The sequence below is a fragment of the Peromyscus leucopus genome, chromosome 2 (assembly GCF_004664715.2).
Source record: "Peromyscus leucopus breed LL Stock chromosome 2, UCI_PerLeu_2.1, whole genome shotgun sequence".
NCBI classification, from domain to species: Eukaryota; Metazoa; Chordata; class Mammalia; order Rodentia; family Cricetidae; genus Peromyscus; species Peromyscus leucopus.
This window is the reverse complement of record NC_051064.1, coordinates 100,734,221-100,746,825: the sequence shown is the minus strand read 5'-3', so window position 1 is coordinate 100,746,825 and position 12,605 is coordinate 100,734,221. Positions and strand designations below refer to the sequence as shown.

Here is a 12,605-nt window from a genome sequence, read left to right as displayed (position 1 = left end):
GCTCTGAAGCAGTAGGAAGTGAATTCTCAATCTGTCAACATGACCATCTGGTCTATCTGCATATCATGGCTTTCTCTAGTACTATATGAAGGAATGGCAGTCACGAGGCCAAAATAAAACTAACGTGCACCTGAATGGGAATAGCTCCTGTTTTGGCTGAAATGGAAACACGTGGCTCATCCCAGCCAAACTCGCAGAGTTCCAACTTAAAATGAGGATGCCTGAAAGCATAACCAAAGGAACACTTTGGTACAGACCATGCGGTGATGAGTACTACGGCCCTGCAGGTTACAGGATGGGTACCAAGCTGCTGGGATACTGAAACAGCTCTTCCTGCAAGGGCAGAGACAGACCAAGCAACAGCTCCTGTACTCCAAGGTTCCTCTACAGAAGTGTTCACTTCCCATCTTAAAACTCAAGCATCCTCGCACTGCCGTGACGATGGCATCAGTTCCTTTGTCATTGGCTAATTAGCAGTTGCAGCAATTTGCTGACAATTTTGGTCACTTAATCTTTCCAAGTGGATTTTTTAAGACAGCTAAAAATACTTGCAATCTTAGAAAACTCCTCACCTTTAGCAAGTGACAATGGCTCAGTGTGCTTCAGCTTTGGGCCCATTGCCACCTGCAAATTAGCAAGGGCCTCTGTTGAATTAAACATAATTCCATTTGTTTAATTTTAGATTTTAAGTGTCACCACATGCAAAGACTATCTCAGAGCTGTGGCTGTACTCCACACCAGGTAATACCAAACATAAACAGTGACTATCATTTTGTGTCGTAAATAAAGCAATCCACCTCCGTCCAAGAAAGAAGTCCTTTTAAAAGTCCAACCTCTTAACAAAATTTAACTAACTTAACAGAATCCTTAGAATCTGATTACATTTCCAGAAGTTATACAGAAGCAGTTTCAAAAAAAATGGAAAAAGAAAAGAAAGAAAGAAAAAACTCTCCAGAAAGTTCTCGGTTGAGTGCCTACTAATGAACAAAGGTTAACTTTATCTAAAAGGTCAAATGCCTGGTGGCTAAGGTTATGACCTTAACAACTTAAATTGTGACCTTGCCACGTGCCGGGTATATTGTAGATTCTGATACAGATCATCTGGTAAAGGCTGGTCATAAATTAGCTTTACTGTTACATGCCCACAAAGAAAGCCATTGGACATGATACCATAATACCACCAAGTCGTCATATGATACACAGGAAAGACAATGCAAATAGAGACCAAATTAAAGACATAAAATGGCTTTGTTATTTCATGGACTGAACAAGATGAAAGTCTCAGGCTTATGGAATCATGTGACTTCACTACACTTCTTACTGTTTATTTGACACAAAAATCACACAGTTTCTAATACCACCAGATTTAGGGATGTAGTCAAAGCACTGGCTTTTATCATCTCTAAGCCTCAGGGGGGAAAATCACCTCTGCTTTTAACAAATGTTTGATTATGCATTTGCTTCCAGTATTCACATTTTAATGTTTTCAAAAAATAATAATAATAATAATAAAAACAAAAAGAACAAAACAACAACAAAAACCCAGCCAGTCCATGAAGTGATAATCAATGTACATATTTCAAAAGGGGATGGTGGTGTACAGGAGAGGAGGCATTCAAGAAGGAAAAAAAGTACATTTTCAAAGAAATGGGGAAAAAACGCACTACAGGTGCAAAGGCCACGATGGTTTTGGCATGGATTAGGAAGCACGCTCCAGAGTCCTGCTTCGTGCCAATACTGGCAAGTTCTCAAAACTTTTAAGGAGGTAAAAACATTGTTTAGTGTTTACAAATCTTCAGCATTATAACAGATGCTTGTCAAATCAGCTGATCGTAGGTTGACCGATCTAACCCATATCAGCATCGGCAGCTTCTCTTCCACGAATAAGAGGTCCCAAAATATCTTAGATCAAATTTGAAGTATTTTCTAACAAAAAGGCCTTTACTATCTATTTTCTTTTTGCAAGCTCCCTATTGCAGGCACAGAGGCAGCCATTACTGTGGTGCTCTGGAAAGCAATGGCCAGGCATTTGGCTAGCATTCAGGCCTGAGGAGGCATTCTGGGATACATGAGGAACACCAAACCGAAGGTAGTCTGATCCATGTGGCTGTCGATAAATCTTTCATCAGCTGTAAGCATGCTAACTCTCCTAAGCAACCTCCCAAACGTCATTCGGGCAGCATCACTCCTTCAGCCATCCTACCAACCAGTCACTGCTGTTGTCTTAAGGACAGGAAGTAACTGCACAACAATAACCCACCCACAGTAAAAGGTGAACCAGGGAACGGGAAGAGCCAGGCAGCTACATGTCTTTAAAGGTAATTTCCCCAAGATTCTCAGAGAAATGCTTAACTTAAAAGCACAGAAGGGGTCTTGCTCAAACTGACAGAAACGCCAGACATTTCAATTTTGGTTCTTTCATGTAGGAAGCCCACTCACAGCCTGCGTCAATTTTTGGCACCCTCGAGTTTCAAAGTTGTCCAATTAGAACATTCACTATCATTGATAAATTATTTTCCTAAATATCTAAATGATAAACACAGGATATAAAGAGTACACTGGGAATGCCCATAACTGTTTTGCACTCCTAGGCACTTAACACATACAAATGATGAAGAAGAAGAAAAAAAAGAAAACTTTAACTTTGCTTTTACTATAGACAAGAAAAGTGAGCAGCAGGGTTGAGGGGGGTCAAGGAAAGGCCACTTGTTCCTGTTTAGAACTTCCGCTGCCTCAAACTGGCTAAAGCAACAGGCATGCCTTGTAATTGAGTATACATTTTCAAAAGCCCAAATATTTGAAACGTTTTCAGAGCGCATCCTCTGAAATACACATCTATCCCTGCCAACACAACACAAATGATGATGTGACATGCTTGCAGAGTCAGTTTCTCCAGTGTCTTAAGTAAGGACAGATGGGTAACAAAAGTTCTCTTTCTAAATCATATATTGAAAAAAAAAAAAAAAACAGAGAGTAAAATGTTAGCTGATTTCTTTGAACATTAAAGATTTTCAGATTTTAAAAATCTTTTGCAAAGTAGTGTTGACTTTACAGATAGTATATTTTCTCTCCGTTGTGGGGGAAAAGAAAAAAGTGTGTGTGTGTGTGTGTGTGTGTGTGTGAGAGAGAGAGAGAGAGAGAGAGAGAGAGAGAGAGAGAGAGAGAGAGAGAGAGCTCCTAAACAAGTCACTGGTAGGATTCCACAACTTTCTTTCTCCCATCTGGCTTAAGTAACTGCCATGAAGGCAATCTAGCAAGACTGATATGTACATATAAAAAGTCAACAAGTTACACAAGACCTGAGCTTTCACATAACACAATGAGCCTTTGTCTAAAACAAGACGAAAAGAACAAAGTATGCTGCATTATTTCACCCAGCCCTCAACAGTTGATTCCCGAATGCTCTTCCAAATTCTGAAGCACACTCTGGTAAGACACATCTCAAAATCAATAGTGAATCTCATACAAATCAGAATAGGTCAATGGATCAATTACCAATGGCACTTTCACAATGCATTCACCCAGGCTATGCAAGCTGGTCACGTTTAATATCACCTGCTTAGAATTTGGTTGGTTGGTTTCCTTCAGCTATTTGAAATGACACAGAGAATTCCCACATATGAAGCTGCTAAGCTTATATATTAATGTGATTATCTTTCTTTCATAAATGCCCAGCATTTTGATAGTAATCTTACCTCCAACTTCTTAATTGGCAAGGGGTGCAAAGAGGCCTCAATAGTTTTAAAAAAATCCCAACAGAAAAGCAACTAACAACAAATGAACTGTATTTTTTAACAAGATCACAATCCAGTTTAAAAATCTATTCTTTATAACAAAGGTTGTCATGAGGCTTCTCTTACCATGAGTCTAAAAACTGTGACTACAACTTCTCACCCACCGAATCACCAAGACTTCTGATGGCATTACTTACCATCCGTGACCTGAGTGGGAATTCTCTGAGAGCTTTGCTTTTATACCCGAATGAGGGCCGCACCACAGAGGGGGCCGCAAGGTGTTCAAACTGTCCTGACTCGGGTTTACCCTCTGAAATCTTACTGGCCCAGTGCCCTAGGCTGGCCCCAGAAGGAGCTCAGGAATGGTTCAGCATTCACAGAGGTCATCAGAAGAGGCGTACACAAGAAAGCAGAAGGAGTTGTTCCCAGCGCACTTACCTGCTGCATGCACAAAGTATGCCAAATATAAATCGAGTTCCTTAACAGAAACCCCTATGTGATGGGGCTGGACACAGAGCCCTGGATTTGAGCACTGTGGGGACTTTACAAGGCGCTCGCCATCAGTACTTTCCAGCGGAATACCTTTGAACAAGATCACCATGACGAGGTCCAACCTCCACACTTTATCTGCCTGGCGGAGGCAGTCAATTCTCCGCATCTTGCCTTTCTGGTCTGGGTTGGAAAGGACACAACATGGAGGTTTTTTCCCTGTAACTGTAAGAACAAAATCCTCTCGGTACTCAGGCCGGATATCTTTCCGTAACTTGGCCAGCAGTCGGGAAGCCCACTTCTGCTTGACTTCGGGCTTCTCACTTAGCAGTTCATCCTTCACAGCCCTCTCCTCTTCTTTCGACATGCGCTTCTCGTGTTTTTTGAAGTATTTTCGCTTCCGGGCCTGCAGGTTGAACCATGTGTAGGCGAAGGCGCGGACGTGGGGCAGAAGTGCTTCAATGAAAGGATGAAACTCATCCTAAGGAAAAGAATAAAAACAAAAATACGAATACGACCAACACAAAAGGAGACCACTTGCCTCTGGGAGTTGTCCTAAAGATATCCTTCACTTCACATGAAATGTGGCCCAAGTATTATATTACCTTTAAAATCATATGTAAAATCCCTAAGGGCAACCGAGGGGAAGAGGAACACTCTCAGCACCATTGCCTATGATCTGAAAGGAGAAAACTGCTAAGAATTTTTCAACATTTTGGTACGTTCCATCATGCGGCCTACTTCCCAAATCCTTTACAGAGCAAGCAGAGTTTACCTAAACGCTTATAACAAAATATACTCTTAACCCTATTTCAAGGAGGCCATATCTAATTTTGTCCCAGCCTTGACCTCACCATTTGTAGTGCGGCCAGGACCCGGCAGCCAGATTGGCAAATCCTAAACACTCAGGTGCCAGTCAATGTTTATGGAAGTCTAGGAGCAAGACCCATCTCTACCGTCAATGAAAACAAAGGCTTTCCCTTTCGAGAGTCTGTGAAGACTCTGATCTGCCTCTCATGTATTTTTGGTAATATCTTAATTACTCTTCTAAATATTATAGTTACTGATAATTTTTTAAAAAAATAGAAAAAAATGTGGCAGGTCTCTACAGAAAAGAAGGGACGATTTGATATTCATTTGGCTAAAAAAAAAAAAAAAATCTATGCCCAAGAAATCATTACTGAACTATGGGAAGAGAACAAAAAGGGGGGGGGCACACCAAACAAAGCAGAGCCCCAGGCCCAGAGTAAACAGGGTCCCTCACTCAGACAGTACTCCTGCAACTGAACACATTTAGTGGCTGATAGGACTGTGGAACACCCTCAAAAGCAACCAGCCCTATAAAATGCATCATCTCATTTTTTAAAATAATATTTCCGCTTTTTCCTCATTAGCAAACAGGAGACTCAAGGAAACCCTTTACAGATCTCTCTTTAAAAGTCAGATAATTAGAAGAGAAAAATGAATTTAAAGCATTTAAAATTTTCTTCCTGGTTTACTTAAAAATATGTGATTCTTATGTTGACGTTGGTTAGAAATTTTAAGTATAAAAATTTTTAAAAAGTTAAACAATAACATTCACAAATGCTCAGAGAGGACATCCAACTCTTGATTAACTAGGCCACACCAATTTTATATAACGGCTTTCTGCCACAAAGATAAATTATTTACTTTCAAATAAATAAAGATAAGAAAACTAGAGGAATATGTGGTGACTTTTTAAGAAGAGTTAAGAGTGTATAAATGTAAATATATTCCTTTTTTAACGTTTCTTATAGCAACCTTAACATTCTTGAGGTACAAGAAACTGCAATACCAAAAATAGTATTGCTACTCAAGAAATTAAAATTTTAAACATTCAAAAGTATACTGAAGGTAATATATTTTAATAGTCATATCTGTTAATTTTTTACAAATTTTAATCAACCATGTAAACATTAGATACAGCAGCATTCTTTAAAATAAGTGTATAATCATATAATGCATATTTAATTGTTACAATAATTGGCCTTTTCTTTCTTTCTGCACAAATTTTAGACTCCATGGCTCAAGTTCAGTTTTGAAACTTGCTCTTTTTCAAAAAAAGGAATAAAAGAAGTGCTGAGCTTTGGTTAACATGTGTCCATTCTTCTAGTGGGGAAAAAAGAGTAAAATACAACAATTATATTATTCTTTACCATAAACCATTAGCATTTTAAAACTGTGTAATATTTAAGAATCTTTATTCCTTTGGAAGGAAAGCACAGGGGGAAAGGCGCAGTTTATCCGCTAAGGTACATGCCAAACCACAACGCATTTAAACATTTCTAAATTCTGAGCTCATCCTTGAAATGTTCTGAAATACATAAATGTTATGTATTTCATACTGACTGACGTCCAGATGTATACAGGACATACTAGAGACTAAGACTCCGTGGCATTATGGAAAGAATCTCTGAAGTCGACCTTAAACTACACAGTGAGCCTTCTCCAAAAGGAGGCTTTCATTTTTAAAGACTCAGCTCCATTTTATAAGGCAAATAGCTCCAAATACATCATATCTATGCTAAGGCATTACCTTGTTAATGATAATGAACATGTTAAATAAACATTCTAATGTGGTTATTTTATACGTCCAAAGATACTTCTAAAATACTTCTTAGAAACTGACAACTACATCAGTTCACATTTAGAATCATTGCGTTCACCTGCCAACCAAACACCCATATATCTCTTCAGAAAAAAAAATCTGAAAATAAGGTCAACTAGTCCTCATGGATGATCTATATCCGCCAGCTTTGCATCAGAGGTATTTACAATGTATTATTCCCCAAAGGTTTCTAGAATGTAAATAAAAATACACAGTATTTTATATAACTTTACTCAAATGACAATCATACTTAGTCAACGTATTGATAGAAATATCTCCCAAAGCATCCAAACTTAAAAAAAAAAAAAAAATTACAGGAAATGTCCAAAAAAAGCTAAATGTTTCGGGGATGGGGGTAATGTTCTCATAAGTCAAGCTCCTCAACAAAACACCATAAACTGTGTAATATTTAAAAAATATTCAAGAGAAAACAAGTAATATTTTACATACATAGGTGATGAGAATGTTACAGCCCACCAATAAAAATAAACCTGTGGACCTGCTTCAAAGCCGCATTGCTTTGAATCGGCATCTAAAATGTGGATCTGTTTGAAAGCAGGCCAAGTTTAAGAGCCACAGAATAGTGGTAGTGCTGGAAACTCCTTTTTTTTTTTTTTTTTTTTTTTTTTTCAAAAGCTTTACTCATAAATTTCTGCTGAACTGTCAGGATTTAGGCAGGTACAGGAGTTGATTATGATATGCCCATCCTCAATCAAAAGAAGAGGCCTGGCATTCTCAAGGTAAAGCCCCTTCGAAGTACACACAGCAAACTGAGTCTGCTCTTACAGTTAGAGTACATTTATCACCATGCTTACTGGATCTTTTTATTTTTTTTTTTAAATGAGCAATAAACGACCTAAGTTTTTCTTTCTGAAACTGGCTCAAACGTGTTATAAATATTCCAGAAAGTTAAATAAATTGTAAATCAACTTTTAAAGACCCTCTCATAAAACAAATGAGCCTTTATTCCCTGTTTATTGTACATTTTCTTCACAAACTGCTACACCAAATAAGCGTTTCTCTTGGTGTGGAGGCCTAGTGAACGCATCAATCAGTGCTGCCAAGAGTGTAGGAGGGGGAAAGGGGAAGGAAAAAAACTTTCTTAACGTGATAATAACTCAAGAGAAGCCAACTTTGTTAAATACCTAACTATGCCTGGGGCCTGCATGGATACACAGGTATGCTCCCGAAATGCACAGCCCCAGACCAGAAGTTTTATCTTTTCAAATTTCACTCGAGAAGATAACCCTTGTGTGTCCATAAGGGTCTTTCTTGCTGTTGCAGCATGCTGGTATTATCTACAAGTTCTACGTGTTGCAAACTTTTGCCAATTGGAATTTCAGCCTTCGAATCTCAGCACTTTCACTGCAGACTATAATTCATTCAAATTATCTTACACTTTGCATCTTATCCATATGCAATTGTGAACCTTGCCAGAAGTGGTTGGAAAAGTTTCATTCCATACTTCCACAAGTTACTGAAATAGTAACTTTGGAAGTGGGGGGGGGTGGACTTTTACAATAACTAAAACAACTGCTATCCATTATTAATGTGAGGCCTAAATCCCAAACAGACCATCTCCACATAAAAGATGCATTTAAGAGTCTTCTGAGATCAAATAGCCAGTGTTATTACTGTTAGATACTGCAGTAAGAAGGGAAGTCATGTGGGAAATAAATCCAGAATCTAGAGGGGAGAAGAAAAACTCCTGATACTTTCAGCCTTCCAAAGTATTCCCGGTAAACCGTTAGCTCCAGCTCATTGAAGGCACAGTGGTAGCAAGGTTTTGAGGGAGGCATGAATAAACCTTGTGCTCGAAGCATACAACTTCATGTAGGTAATTACTGATCAGACTGCAATGTTTTAAAGCAGTATAAAGCCTCACGCTTAAAAAGAAAAATTAGCGCAAATCACTCTGACTTTATGCCTTTTAGTCAGAGAAAATAAATAATATATTCAAACGGGACCAGATCCGGAGCCGCAAAATAGCAGTGTTTCCTTGCCGGTGGTGCAGACAAGAACGGGAGGGATGAGCTGGGAGGCTCGAGCAGGAGGGGCGGAGGGGCTCTAAGCCCCACGCTGCGAGTGGGGTTGCAGGGAAAGTTGCCGGGTCCTGCGTGCTGAGCCGCCTGGGCCGTGCATAGGCGGCGGCAGCGGGGCAGCCAACTCCGGGGCCCGGCCGCCGCTCGACCTCGGGCTGGAGCCCCACTACACCCGCAGCGGCCCAGCCCGGCCCGACTCGCGGCCTCGGCAGCTCTCTGGCCTGCGCGGCGTGGGCACGCCCGACCCCGAAACTTTCGCCCGGGGCCGTGGGCGGGAGGCGAGGACGCAAGGTCCTGGGCCGGCGCGGGGCGTGCGTCCACGCAGCCCACGGGCGAGGGCTCGCACCGCCCGCCGCGTCCGAGGGGCGCTGCCCGGCCCGGCCCGCAAGCTGGCACAAAACAAAAGTAAGAGTTCGGGGCGTCGGCGGGGGGCGCGGTGGCGCGGGAGGGCGCAGGCAGACAGGGCGCCCCGGTACAGCCGGCGTGCGGGGCTTGCGGGGCTCAGCCGCCCCTCCCCGGCGCGGAGGAACCGCCGGCACCGCGCTCCGCGCCGCAGACGCCGAGTCCAGATTGCAGCGTGTCAGGGGCTGCAGCCGCGGCCACACGTGCGGGGCACCCGCAAGCCCCGGCACTCCGCAGTCCGGCGCCCCGATATTAATTAACGCATTAATAAGAGGGCGCCATTAGCCATGTGCCCACACAAATGGCCGAGCAGGAGGAATGCACCCGCATGGAAACAAAGTTACTTTCTTAAAGCTGCAGCCCCCCCCCCCCGCACACGCGCGCGCACACACAGAAACACGCGCAGACACGGCTCCCGCCGAGGCACACGGCCGCCCCGCGCCCCCGCAGCTGCTTACCTGGGTGAGACAGAGCGGAGAATACATAACTGCCGGGCGGCGGGGGGTGCGTGCACGTCTGTGTGCGGGCTGGAGGTGTGCGTGAGTGTGGGTGCGAGAGGGAGAGAGAGGAGGAGAGAGCTAGGAGAGGGGGGGAGGAAAAAAAAAAATCAAGCCTGCTTCTTGCGTTCACATTTCCAACTCGGCTCAACTGCAGCAGCCAGCGCTCTTGCCGCTCCACGCGCTGAACTTTAACCCCGCCTAGAGTTTCCCTACACTCCACTATACTGTCTACTGTACGCGGGCGTTAAAGGCATAGCGCACCCTTTCCCGCTCCCGCGCCGGCCGGCCGGGTGCCCGCGAGCTGCCCGCGCGCCCGCCTGCGCCGCGTTCTGCACCGCACCGCTCGGCCGCCGCCCGCTCGCGCCGCCGCTGGGGGGGGGGAGGTTGGGGGGGGGAGCTGGATGGGGGAGGGGCGGCTGCGGCGCTGACACCGGTCCCCAGCCTGCGCGGCTGCCCGCCCGCTGCTTGCTCCGCGCTCGCTGCCTCCCGCGGCCCCCGCCCCCGCCCAGCTCGGCGCGGTCCCGGGAACGCGGCGCGGAGCGGTTTTCAGCGTGTCCTCCCGGCGGCTATAGGCTGCCACAGGATGTGCTTAAGCAAACAAAACTACTTTTCCTCCTCCCCATCCCCCCACCCGCGCCGCAGCCCTCCGCGGACGTCGGTGGAGGATTGGGGCAACTTTGCCGGGACGCCCCGTACCCCCGTGGGCCGCTGGGTGGGCTCCCTAGAAGCCCCAGAGAAGGGCGCGCGGTACATTTGCATGTATGCAAATTTCTTCTAAAAAAAAATCAGACCTTCTAGGTAACTTTTCCCCCCTTCCTCTGAAATGCGGTAAAGCTCAAAGCATTGTAATCTCTCCTGCGAAGCTTTCTGTGGGAATAGTGTCCTCGGCAGAGGTAATTATGCACAAAAGCCTGCTAACTTTGTGCAGCCACGGCCCTAGAGCAGTCAGAACCCGGGTGCTGGGGAACAGTAAGGTCACCCCAAAGATTCCCCAGATTGCGGGGAGGGGGGGTCTAAAGAAAGGAAGGCGGAGAGTCATGAGTAGCCGCTCTTCCCTCCTAGAAGTCGGGAGCTGGTGGGCTTGAATACAAACGCCCAAAAAAGTTCTGTCATGTCAGAAACAACAGTGGTTTAGCTGGGACATCTTTCTGTGTGTTGAGAAGGAAAACTGAAAGGGTTGTCCCCTTTGGAAAAGGATATGTTTGTATCCCCAAATGAGAGCCCAGAACTGGACATGGTCTAACATCCGAGTCCGCGTTCCCCAGACACCCTCTAGAAGGGTGCGTTTTGCGGATCCCCACTCCCCGCCCCCCAGGTAGTATTTCTGAAAATGGAAAAGAGCTTCCTGCAATTATTTTAGGTTTGCTAAAGTATTGTTTTGGCGCGCGGGGGGGGGGGGGGCGGTTTTAGGGTTTGGCACCTTGCCAACAAGCCTGCTCTTCCAGCTTTCTTTTTTTCTTTTTCTTTTTTTAACTTCATGTTTTCTCTTTAGACTCTTTTCTTTTGAAGGGGGAAAAAAAGTATACCTGTCCCCTCCAAACTCTCATTTTCTCCTCTTCTCCTTCCTAAAGTTTTGCAGCCTTCTGTATTTACCAACCCTTCTCAGAAATCCCCAGATCCCGACACTGGCACACAGAGCAGGGATCTGCTCCCTGGTGGAGGTAACAGGGCTAGAGTCTGCAGGCATGCCTACCTACCGGACAGAAGGGTGACTGATGGAGTATGGACAATTTTCATTCAGAATTTTTTTTGGGGGGGGGGGAGGGGCAAATGCTACTAGAGAAGGCCAACTAAAGCGTTCTGCAACAGCCCGCATCTCAAAAGTTTTGTTTATTCTCTAGTCCGGTTGGGACTACAGTATTTGCCCCAATTCGAGAACCCATTCTTTCTCACCCTCTTTCTGCCCTTGAATGTTCTTGGAAACCTGTCCCATTACTTATTAAGGATTGAAGGAAAAGAATAACTTCAGCCTTTAGTTAGGACGTCCATTTTGCCAAACTAAGCAACTACCTTTCCTTGGTTCCTCGTGTCTTTCAGTAAGGAAGAAATGTCCTCCAAGCTAAGAGGAGTTAGAGAAACATTCCTGGCCATGAAAACCTTTACTGGGATCTATAACTTCAAGACTCTCCAAGTTTCCTCGACAGAAGTTTCTGGCTGAGGGACCCAACATGTAACTGAGGCACAGTGACAAGTTATTGTCCTGTGTGTGCTCTGGGGAAACTCTCTTCCAAAGCGGATTATTATTATTATTATTATTATTATTATTATTATGTATATAAAGATACACTTCACATGTGTCTTTTCAGAACAGCAAAGATTCTTACTTTTGATTCTCAAGGGGAATTTTAAAAAAAAAAAAAATAAATGACTTTCGCCGTGCCTTCTTTTTTTAAATGGGGGAAAATAATTGAATGCTGATATTTCCACTTTAGAAACTTCTTTTGTTGCAGCGGTGGATGTGCCCGCGATTTCCAGCATTCTGCGGTTAGCAATATTATCTTAAGTAACTTTTGGCGCCCTTCGTAAGACTTTTGGATATGGGACGATTGTTTGCGCCCTCTAGGCAAGGGCTGGATCCAAGTTCAGCACCAAAGCCCTCCACATCCGCTCCTGCTTTCTCTCCTATCTGTGCCAGCTCCCGCTCCCTCCCCCGCTCCGGAGGAGGGTGGAAGGCGGGGGAACACTACAAAGCCCAGTTCCAACTACAGCCCTTACAAACTAGACTGAGAAAAATACCGTAGAAGAGTTACAGTTACAGAATGGCTTCTGGTAACTTTCTCTCCAACAGGCATAAATTTAAACACACAAA

At 44.1% G+C, this 12,605-nt stretch overlaps 1 protein-coding gene and 1 long non-coding RNA gene across 9 annotated transcripts in view; one reads left to right on the top strand and one right to left on the bottom strand.

The window, feature by feature from the left end:
- The window catches only part of Nfia (nuclear factor I A), a 542,815-nt gene that overhangs the window by 330,222 nt on the left and 199,988 nt on the right, over positions 1-12,605 (bottom strand). For 4 of the 7 annotated variants that reach the window (XM_028870284.2, XM_028870283.2, XM_028870288.2 and 1 more), the window contains exon 2: positions 4,173-4,704. In XM_028870284.2, coding sequence (XP_028726117.1) covers positions 4,173-4,704 — 532 coding nt within the window. Of the gene's footprint in view, positions 1-4,172; positions 4,705-9,754; positions 10,140-12,605 lie in introns of those variants that run through there. The other 3 variants (XM_028870287.2, XM_028870285.2, XM_028870290.2) reach the window with 1 other exon arrangement.
- The window catches only part of LOC114693755, a 71,450-nt gene continuing 67,571 nt past the window's right edge, over positions 8,727-12,605 (top strand). Inside the window, exon 1 of one of the 2 annotated variants that reach the window (XR_003734598.2) lies at positions 8,727-9,299. This is a non-coding gene — a long non-coding RNA (uncharacterized LOC114693755). Of the gene's footprint in view, positions 9,759-12,605 lie in introns of both variants that reach the window. The other variant, XR_003734597.2, reaches the window with a different exon arrangement.